This window comes from Homarus americanus, unplaced genomic scaffold (genome assembly GCF_018991925.1).
Source record: "Homarus americanus isolate GMGI-L3 unplaced genomic scaffold, GMGI_Hamer_2.0 scaffold34945, whole genome shotgun sequence".
NCBI classification, from domain to species: Eukaryota; Metazoa; Arthropoda; class Malacostraca; order Decapoda; family Nephropidae; genus Homarus; species Homarus americanus.
Window position 1 is genome coordinate 1 of NW_024729497.1, and position 12,096 is coordinate 12,096.

The 12,096-nt window shown below is 49.9% G+C and overlaps 1 protein-coding gene across 1 annotated transcript; it reads left to right on the forward strand.

The window, feature by feature from the left end:
* Positions 1–1,287: 1,287 nt before the first annotated feature.
* LOC121866748 (filaggrin-like) lies at positions 1,288–10,691 on the forward strand (the record flags this gene model as incomplete). Its single annotated transcript, XM_042366449.1, has 7 exons — positions 1,288–1,537; positions 1,641–1,866; positions 6,386–6,508; positions 7,036–8,061; positions 8,359–8,931; positions 9,236–10,330; positions 10,438–10,691. Coding segments are annotated over 7 exons (3,547 nt in total), but the record flags the coding sequence as incomplete, so codon positions are not given.
* Positions 10,692–12,096: the final 1,405 nt, after the last annotated feature.

A 12,096-nucleotide genomic window follows, 5' to 3' on the forward strand; every position in this document is an offset into this window, starting at 1 on the left:
ATAGGAGATGTAAACAAGGAAACCAGATACCAGATGAACAACGATGCCATAGAGAAATCCGATTTCGAGAGAGATTTAAGAGTAATGATAAGTAGGAACCTTAAACCAAGTAAACAATGTGTTTTTGCTCGTAACAAGGCTAATAAGGTACTTGGGTTCATACAAAGGAGTGTTAGTTACAAGACTAGCTAGGTCATCCTAAAACTGTATCTTGCTCTTGTGAGACCACACCTGGACTACGCAGTTCAGTTCTGGTCACCGTATTACAGAATGGATATAGAATCCTTGGAAAGAATTCAGAGGAGAATGACAAGACTAATCCCGGGCATTAGGAACCTTGAGTATAGAGACAGGTTAAAGCATCTTAATTTGCACTCCCTCGAGAGACGTAGAGCGAGGGGCTACCTGATAGAGGTGTATAAGTGGAAGGCAGGGCTAAACAAAGGGGACATTACAAAGGTACTCAAACTATCCAACCAGGAGCGAACTCGTAACAATGATTTTAAATTAGACAAATTTAGATTTAGGCGTGAAATAGGTAAACACTGGTTTGGAAACAGAGTAGTGGATGAATGGAACAAGTTACCAAATATCATCATTAACTAGAATACGCTGAATAGCTTCAAACATAGGTTGGATGCTTATATGAGCAATAGGGGTTGGGTGTAAACGGGACTGCCCAGTATGGGCCAATAGGCCCGCTGCAGTTTCCTCCATTCTTATGTTCTTATGTTGTTATGTTCTTATGTATTTCTTTAACAACGTCCTCGTTGTAGGGGGAGGGGGGACAAGTCTGTTGCCGTGGGGAGGTGTCGCTGGAGGAGGCAGGGAAGGCGGGCGTATGGGTGTGTGGGTGGGAATGGTTGTGACGCAGCCGGTAGCGGAGAGGCTTGGACTATCGATACTGGATAAGATAAGGTTGGATATTGATAAGGAGGGGCAGGTGGAGCCGGATAAGACGTGTTTTAAGTGAGGAGTATGATAGGGTGATAATTTACCCTTGTGGAGAAAGAGAGGAGAGAGGAAAATAAAAACAGAGAGAGAGAGAGGATATTAAATGAAATAGCTACAGAGAGAGAAAAAACAGGCATCAGAGGTGATAATGTGAAGTGTGAAGTCTTGAGACAAAGTCCAGGTTGGGGGTCGCTACCAACCTTTAGACCTGAGGCCTCAAGGTCTCAAGATCTGAGGCCACAAACCTCCAAGACCTCAAGCCTTAACGACTACAAACCTTCAAGACCTCAAGCTTCAAAGACCACAGTTATCAAGGACCACAAACCTCCAAAGACAACAAACCTCCAAAACTTCAAGCCTCAAAGACCACAGGTATCAAAGGCCACAAGCTCAAAAGACCACAGTTATCAAGGACCACAAATCTCCTAAGACCGCAAACCTCCAAAGACCACAAGCCTCAAAGTCCAGAAGCTTCAATGACCACAAGTTTCCAAAGACTGCAAACTTCCAAAGACCAAAAGCCCCAAGATTAAAATCCACAAGCTACCAAAGACCACGACAAACCTCCAAAGACCACAAACAAGTCTCCAAAGACCACTAACAAGCCTCCAAAGACCACAACAAGTCTCCTAAAGCCACAACAAGCCTCCAAAGACCACTAACAAGTCTTTTAAAACCACATCAAGCCTCCAAAAACCACAAACAAGCCTCCAAAGACCACTAACAAGCCTCCAAAGACCACTAACAAGCCTGCAAAGACCACTGACAACCCTCCAAAGACCACTAACAAGCCTCCAAAGACCACTAACAAACCTCAAACGACCACAAACAAGCCTCCAAAGACCACAAACAAGCATCCAAAGACCAAAAACAAGCCTTCAAAGACCACAACAAGCCTCAACGAGCCTCAAGGTCCTTTTACCATCCGTCTATGTCTTAATTTCTCTCTCCTTTTTAGGTCTTCATTAGGCTGTGCAGATTATGTGGGCAAGTGACTTTTAAAATTTACCTGGCCGGATATTTTATGGAAAAGGTTACATAAACATCTTAAAAGACTCAAATTTGTTGTGTATATCAACTCAGATCACTTGTGTTTGTCTAAATATTGTCAGTGGCGGTAACCCATGACATGTGATGTCATAACACCTGTCACTTCACCTTTCCATTACTGTACTATCTTATCTGTGTCATATTTATCTCAAGTCATCCATTGTCATCCATTACTCTCTATCTCTCTGTCTTTCATATTTATCTCAAGTCATTCATTGTTATCCATTTTGTAAGAAGGTCTGTCTGTGGCTTCCTTTTTCTCTCGTGACTCACGTCGGTTGGCTGGCTGGCTAAGGAAAAACTATAAAGTATATACTGTATACGTAGAATTAGGTTAGGTTAGGTTACATTTTTCGTGTTAAGTAAGGTTAGGTTAGGTTGGGTTAGGTCGTAGTCCCTATGTTGTGCTGACGTAGTTACAATTGCCAGTACCCCTTCGTGACTCACTAAAGGTTTCAAGCGTCACCAGATAATGACACAACACCTAGAACTGATAATATAGGTTAAGTCACGAGTGTTCTCTGCGACAAGACGTGTACAGTTAAGACCCTTTTGTTAACTTAATATCACGTACGGGTGATTTTGTGTGTGTGTGTGTGTGTAATAATAATAATAATTAATAATTAACGGTTTATTGAAAGAGCATGGCAGCCGGAAGGCTGAAAATATACAGTTACATAATTGGGGAATTGGTCTCTTGATTTACAATATACAAGTAACATAAGTGATACAAATATGATATATAATAACTAGGTGGGGAGGAGCTCAAACTACAGGGCATTTCAACATAGTGACAGTGCAAAAAGTAAGATTGACTGAGAGTGAATACACTGGTTGGTTACAAGTTAGTGATAATTTTTACAATGGTTGGGACTGGGCTGTTCTTATAGCGACCAGTTCGTGCTCGTATGGGCTGGATGCGGTTGTGGTGTGTGTGTGTTTGTGTGGATTAAACTTGTAAGTTACATTTGGGATCACCTGAAGTTTAGACACTAGCTTATTTCACCCTAGCGTAAACCTATCATAACAAAATATAACCCAGTTTAACCTAACCCCCAGGTAGCGTTACACCACCACAGCAAATCACTATAACCGACCACCATTAGACCAACAAAAGACCACCTCAGCGAACCACTTCAATAGACGGAAAAAAAACTCTGCAATAGATGAAAAGAACAGACCACTACCACAGGGGGAGGGGTAAAGCGCGCGCGTGTGTGTGTGTGTGTGTGTAATGAGGGTTCACGGGCACACTAACACCACCATTAGGCAGTAGACTGTAGAGGTACTGTATATACGTATGCGATAATTGACAGACAGGGAAATAGAGTTTTACTTGTAGTACATTATCTGAATGATTTTGGGATCACCTGGAGAATAGCTCCCCGAGCTTTTCAAATCTTACGATTATCCACGCTAACCTTTTCAAATCTTACGATTATCCACGCTAACCTATCCCCCTTGGTAACGTTGGGTTTTAATCATAAGGTGAAATAAGCCGAGGGGCAAATCTTTAAGTGATCCCAAATTTCGCGCAAGTTTACAAAATCGTTCCTGGTAGGAACCTTGGTAGACTATCTCCACTAAAACTATTACAAAGAACCTGGAATTGGGATAAGTTAGGACAAACTAACAAGATATGATCATTATATTGGTCAATCTTAACGATCGTCATTCAATTAACTATCAATTAAACTAATAGATATTCAATATAATCCGTCTTAATATGGCCATCAACGTCAAGAAGTAAAAAAAAAAAAAACTCGTGAGCAAAACCCACGAAATGCCTCCCCTGTTTTGGTTTAACTTTTTTTTTTGCGAGTGTCAGTATGGACGGGACCATTACTTGGAATAAATATGACGGAATATCTTAATAAGATATTAAAATAAAGTAATATAAAGGGTCTCCAGTCATCAGTAAAGCAGTTCCAATATTCTGCAGGACAGATGGCACGTGACGGGAGTAGGTGTAGTGTGGTGTACTGTATACATAATGGTTGGCGTGCAGGTTGTATTTGGCTATCTGGGTCACGGGGTAGCCTACACAGTGAGAGTGTTTTTGTTTTTTTTTGTTTTTTTATGGGGATTAGCCCACCCGGGCACAGGTCACTGACCCACATCGGGGCCTGGGGAGCGAAAATGTAATAATAGTAATAATAATCATCATCATAATAATAATAATAATAATGATAATAATAATAATAATAATAATAATAATAATAATAATAATAATAATAATAATAATAATAATAAAGAACCACAAAGAAATACAAAAATGAAAAAAGATCAAAAGCAAGAAACAATATATGTATGTTGTGTTGTCAATAGTAAGTGAAACAATTGAGACCCTGCAATTGTGTGTAAATGAGGCAGAAAGTCAGATAAGCAACCTGAGACTCGGTCACAAGGTGTGTAGGCCAGCCAGTGTCTATCCCCAGGCGATACAGTATATGGACCTGCACAAAGGGCGACAAAATGTTATGTTTAATCTTTTAGGTGCATGATCTGTCAAGCTGATCTTTAGATAAGTAGTTTTGTTGGTTAGTTAATCCTTATTATTTATTTAATTCACGCAAAGAGAGTGATAGTTGACAAATGATTAACATTTGAAGATCATATGAACGATAAGCTTGATAAGGTGAACTTGTTGATGGGTCAGATCTAATTAATCATTCCATCATTGAAATGTTGAATACTTGAGGTTATTTTACAAGCCCTTGATGTAAGAACACTTAAGAGTCTGTCAGTACAGCATGGCAGCCTTACAAAGGGAGAGACATTCACACAGATAATCAGTAAAATCATAATACAAGTTTATTTTGATTCAGTATGTGTATAGAGAATGGAGGTATCCAGAGGTGTTGAGAGGAGGGCAACAAGCCGAGTTACTAAAGAGTTAAGGCATCACCATCAACGTACTTTAGGATATGCAATTTAATATGTAATGGTATAATCGAGATTGTCAAAAGTGATGTAAAGACTTGCCTGCCAGTAGGACCACATATCAGTAATAATTTTAAGCTGGGCGAGATAAGTCCATACACCAAGTTGAGATAAAAACAACTGTGCCTCGTGGAAGTTCGGAACATCATACCTAAGCAAGTGGTCATATCTGCAAAGGTGTTGACTGTCGAGAAAAAGATGAGACATATCAAGATGTTATGGTCGAGTACAGGGTTGTATAAGAGCCTGTCTGTTGTGTTGGGAGAAGACGCAAGGGGGTGGGAAGACTATATAGGTAACGTTTGAGAAGCAGATGAGGAGCTAGATATACCGGCGTACAATTTTGACGTTAATATGGCTGTTATCTTTATTTCGTTAGAGACGATCTAAGAGTAATATTTACAGGGAAAATTAACCTACGAACTTTTATAAATGCAGCTCCATGTTAGTAATCAATCTCACCTGGAGGTCGTGTTGGTCACGTGACCTCCAGCTGCCCCTATACCCCCAGTTATCAACTTTTCGTAACCGATATTGATCAAAATTTATAAGAATAACAATATCATACTGCTATGCTGAGCTGCTTCAGTAAACGTTGTACCATGTTTTATTATTTATATTAGGGATAAGACTGAATTAATTAAGTTGATGGTATAGGCTACTGATGAAAAGAATGGGATTGATAATTTAATTAAGAATAAGTAAGGTTTGATAAGGTCAACTTATGTGTCCTTAGGTACTAATATATGTACAGAATTGTACTGTATATAGTTTTCTGTTGTCTTATACGCATTTATGTGTTGTCATTATTATATTATAACCATTAATCTAACTCCTAAATAACCTTATCTTTGTAGATATCATCAGGTGTTTGTAAGGACAATTATTTTATACTTTTATAAGGTTGGTGAGGCAGTTCTGGGGTTGTCTAGTAATAAAACCTTTTAGGTATATGTGTGTTTGGTTTGTATTTATTATGACTTGTGTGTTTATTTTTTATTCATTTCTTAACGTGGGAGGTATGGGTGAGGGTGGACAGTGGTGCACGCCTGCTGCTGCTGGTGCAATTGTGTCGGTGTACAGTCGCCATCGAGGTTAAATAATGATGGTCCCTACTTGATTCAGGGTGGCAGGCACTATGGACATCTATTGTAGGGAGTAATACTGGATAACTAGTACCTCGGAACATAAAGGTACCCAGTTACTTCTCGGTAGAGAGAAGAAAATAATGTTTAGAAGTTTACTCGAATTTGTAAATCAACAAGTCTGTCGCTTCTCCCCTTGATTGCCGACAAATTTATCCCTAAACGTCTTGTAAGTACAAAAAAAGGGGAGATGGGCTCTCATCATCCTGTAATTCAACAAATCTGACGTTTTTCTTCCTCACTGGCGAAACACAACATATCACTGGACTCTTACCTGGTTGGTGTCGTTGTAGACACAGACGGGGCCCATGACGATCTTCCAATTGCAGTAGGGGCTGCCCATGGACACTACCAGTTCCCCCTCATCTTCAGGCGCGACACTGCTGGCGGCCAAGTCTTCTTCTTCTACTTCTGGTGTGAGGGTGGTTGAAAGGATGGAGTCTGTAGGCGTGGTAGTGGCGAGTTGTAGCAACAGTGCCATGACGAACAACGTCGCCACCCTCACCATCTTGATGTCGCTGCTCTCACCCAGTCTTGCCATACTCCTCCTGAACCACAAAGAAAATTTCCCTTCTTAGCACTCTTAGCTCCTGCCTGTTGCTGGGTACATATTCAGCCCCTCACATCCAGCACTTAACCACTTAGTTTCAGGCTTGTTCAAGGGCTTTCTCAAATAATCTCACTCACTACCTTGGGACACTTATAATACCAGCCCTGTTGATTATACCGGAACAAGATTGTGATCTATAAGTTCTCGTTTTAAATCCACCCTATATTAACATAAACATTACAAGAGAGGAATAATATGTTTCTGTGTATGTGTGTATGCACCTTGGAGGTCGACTGAGATACTGGCATGTATATCGCCTTATCATCGTCTCTCCCTCTTTATCTGTCCTGCTCCAATGATACAGATTGTGCCTGCGTCATGACACGCCCACAGCACCAGGGACACGCCCACAGCAACAGGCAGCCACCAGGGACACGCCCACAGCGACAGGCAGCCACCAGGGACACGCCCACAGCAACAGGCAGCCACCAGGGACACGCCCACAGCGACAGGCAGCCACCAGGGACACGCCCACAGCAACAGGCAGCCACCAAAGGACACGCCCACAGCATCAGGCAGCCACCAAGGACACGCCCACAGCATCAGGCAGCCACCAGGGACACGCCCACAGCATCAGGCAGCCACCAGGGACACGCCCACGACACCAGGCAGTCACCGCGGACATGCCCACAGCACCAAGCCTCCACCAGGGACACGCCCACAGCGCCAGGCAGCCACCAGACACATGCCCACAGTACCAGGCAGCCACCAGGGACACGCCCACAGCACCAGGCAGCCACCAGGACACGCCCACAGCACCAGGGACACGCCACCAGCAACAGGCAGCCACCAGGGACACGCCCACAGCGACAGGCAGCCACCAGGGACACGCCCACAGCATCAGGCATCCACCAAGGACACGCCCACAGCAACAGGCAGCCACCAGGGACACGACCACAGCATCAGGCAGCCACCAGGGACACGCCCACAGCGACAGGCAGCCACCAGGGACACGCCCACAGCAACACCCAGCCACCAGGACACGCCCACAGCATCAGGCAGCCACCAGGGACACGCCCACGGCACCAGGCAGTCACCGCGGACATGCCCACAGTACCAGGCAGCCACCAGGGACACGCCCACAGCACCAGGCAGCCACCAGGGACACGCCCACTGCACCAGGCAGCCACCAAGGACACGCCCACAGCACCAGGCAGCCACCAGGACCGCCCACAGCACCAGGGACACACCCACAGCAACAGGTACACGCCCACTGCACCAGGCAGCCACCAGGGACACGCCCACAGCACCAGGCAGCCACCAGGGACACGCCCACTGCAGGCAACCAGCAGCCACGGCAGCACAGCAGGGACACACCACAGCACCAGGCAACTAGCAGGGACACACCCACAGCACCAGGCAACTAGCAGGGACACACCCACAGCACCAGGCAACCAGCAGGGACACACCCACAGCACCAGGCAACCAGCAGGGACACACCCACAGCACCAGGCAACCAGCAGGACACACCCACAGCACCAGGCAGCCAGCAGGGGACACACCCACAGCACCAGGCAACCAGCAGGGCACCAGGCAACCAGCAGGGACACACCCACAGCACCAGGCAACCAGCAGGGACACACCCACAGCACCACAACCACACCCACAGCACCAGGCAACCAGCAGGGACACACCCACAGCACCAGGCACCAGCAGGGACACACCCACAGCACCAGGCACCAGCAGGGACACACCACAGCACCAGGCAACCAGCAGGGACACACCCACAGCACCAGGCAACCAGCAGGGACACACCTGCAGCACCAGGCAACCAGCAGGGACACACACAGCACCAGGCAACCACCAGGGACACACCCACAGCACCAGGCAACCAGCAGGGGACACCCACAGCACCAGGCAACCAGCAGGGACACACCCACAGCACAGGCAACCAGCAGGGACACACCCGCAGCACCAGGCAACCAGCAGGGACACACCTGCAGCACCAGCAGCAACCAGCAGGGACACACCCACAGCACCAGGCAACCAGCAGGGACACACCCACAGCACCAGGCAACCAGCAGGACACACCTACAGCACCAGGCAACCAGCAGGGACACACCCACAGCACCAGGCAACCAGCAGGGACACACCCACAGCACCAGGCAACCAGCAGGGACACACCCACAGCACCAGGCAACCAGCAGGGACACACCCACAGCACCAGGCAACCAGCAGGGACACACCCACAGCACCAGGCAACCAGCAGGGACACACCCACAGCACCAGGCAACCAGCAGGGACACACCCACAGCACCAGGCAACCAGCAGGACACACACCCACAGCACCAGGCAGCCAGCAGGGACACACCCACAGCACCAGGCAACCAGCAGGGACACACCCACAGCACCAGGCAACCAGCAGGGACACACCCACAGCACCAGGCAAACCAGCAGGGACACACCCACAGCACCAGGCAGCCACAGGGCGCACCACACAGCACCAGGCAGCCACCAAGGACGCATCTACAGCACCAGGCAGCCACCAAGGACGCACCTACAGCACCAGGCAGCCACCAGGACACACCTACAGCACCAGGCAGCCACCAGGACGCACCTACAGCACCAGGTAGCCACCAGGACGCACCTACAGCACCAGGCAGCCACCAGGACGCACCTAGGCAGCCACCAAGGACATCTACAGCACCAGGTACCAGGCACCAGGCAGCCACCAAGGACGCACCTACAGCACCAGGCACAGGCACCAGGCAGCACGCACCTACAGCACCAGGCAGACCAGGACACACCTACAGCACCAGGCAGCCACCAGGACGCACCTACAGCACCAGGCAGCCACCAAGGACGCAACTACAGCACCAGACAGCCACCAAGAACGCACCTACAGCACCAGGCAGCCACCAAGGACGCATCCACAGCACTAGGCAGGACGCACCTACAGCACCAGGCCACCACGCACCTAGGCAGCCACCAAGGACGCACCTACAGCACCAGGCAGCCACCAAGGACACCTACCGACGCACTTACAGCAGGCCACCAAGGACGCACCCTGGACACACCTGTACAGCACCAGGCAGCCACCAAGGAGGGCAGCCACCAAGGACACACCTACAGCACCAGGCAGCCACCAAGGACGCACCTACAGTGAGCAGTACCAGCAGCACACCTACAGCACCATGCCACCGACACACCTACTACAGCACAGGCAGCCAGGCACCACCAGCACATCACCTACAGCACCAGGGCAGCCACCAAGGACGCACCTACAGTACCAGGCAGCCACCACACCTACAGCACCAGGTAGTACAACCAGGCAGCGCCTGGACGCACGTACAGCACGAGGCAGCCACCAAGGACACACCACAGCACCAGGTAGGGCACCTACAGCACCAGGCAGCCACCTGCACCTACAGTCAGGCAGCCACCATGCAGCACCAGGCAGGACGCACCTACAGCACCAGGGCCACCAAGGACGCACCTACAGCACGAGGCAGCCACCTACAGCACAGCAGCCACCAGGATGCCTACAGCACCACAGCACCTGACGCAGGACAGCACCGCAGACCAGAACAGCTGCACGCACCACAGCCAAGGCAGGCACCAGGCAGCCACCACACCTACAGCACCAGGCAGCCACCAGGGATGCAGGCCACCAAGGACGCAGCACCAGGCAGCCACCACGCACCTACCAGCACCAGGCCACCAGCACCCCAGCACAGGCAGACGCACGCACCTACAGCACCAGGCAGCCACCTAAGGAGGCGCCACCACCTACAGCACCAGGCAGCCACCAAGGAGCCACCAGGGATACCTGCCTACAGCACCAGGCAGCCACCAGGATGCACCTACCAGCACCAGGCACCAGCCACCAGGACGCACCTACAGGACAGCACACCTACCAAGGACGCACCTACAGCACAGGCAGCCACCAAGGATGCACCTACAGCCTACAGCACCTACAGCACCAGGCAGCCACCAGCGCAGGATGCCTACAGCACCTACAGCACCAGGCAGCCACCGGACGCACCTAGGCAGCCACCAAGGATACAGCACCCAGCCAAGGCATGCACCACAGCACCAGGCAGCCACCAAGGATGCACCTACAGCACTAGGCAGCCACCAGGATGCACCTACAGCACAGGCAGCCACCAAGGACGCACCTACAGCACCAGGCAGCCACCAAGGATGCCTACAACCAGGCACAGCCACCAAGGATGCACCTACAGCACCAGGCAGCCACCTGCACCTACAGCACCAGGCAGCCACCAAGGACGCACCTGAGGCAGCCACAAGGATGCATAGCACCAGGCAGCCACCAAGGATGCACCTACAGCCACCAGGACGCAGCACCAGGCAGCCACCAAGGGACGCACCTACAGCACCAGGCAGCCACAGCAAGCAGCCACGGATGCAGCACCAGGCAGCCACCAAGGACGCACCTACGGCACCAGGCAGCCCTCCACAGCACCAGGCAGCCACCAGGATGCACTACAGCACCAGGCAGCCACCAAGGACGCACCTACAGCACTAGGCAGCCACCAAGGAGCACCTACAGCACCAGCAGACGCACCTACAGCACAGGCAGCCACCAAGGAGCACCTGCAGCTACCAAGGACGCACCTACAGGCAGCCACCAAGGACGCACCTACAGCACGAGGCAGCCACCAAGGACGCACCTACAGCACCAGGCAGCCACCAAGGACGCACCTACAGCACTAGTCAGCCACCAAGGATGCACCTACAGCACCAGGCAGCCACCAAGGATGCACCTACAGCACCAGGCAGCCACCAAGGATGCACCTACAGCACCAGGCAGCCACCAAGGATGCACCTACAGCACCAGGCAGCCACCAAGGACGCACCTACAGCACCAGGCAGCCACCAAGGACGCACCTACAGCACTAGTCAGCCACCAAGGATCACCTACAGCACCAGGCAGCCACCAAGGATGCACCTACAGCACCAGGCAGCCACCAAGGATGCACCTACAGCACCAGGCAGCCACCAAGGATGCACCTACAGCACCAGGCAGCCACCAAGGACGCACCTACAGCACCAGGCAGCCACCAAGGACGCACCTACAGCACGAGGCAGCCACCATGGACTCACCTACAGCACCAGACGGCCTAAACCTCAGGTTGTTCCCCACTTCATAACCAAGGTGTTGAGGGTCAGGAAAAGCATCACCCATACATAAACTTCGCTTATATACAGTACCCTGTACAGTGTAGTTGTTAAATAATGACCGTTGTAGCTCCAACTCACCTAACCTAACCTAACCTAACCTAACCTAACCTAACCTAACCTAACTTTACCCCCAGATAGCGTTAGACTATTTAACCCCAAGCTGAAATAATCTGGGGGTGCTTATCTTCAGGTAATACACACTTTTACACCCACACCCACCCCTCCCATTTCCTCATCATACATAAGGGG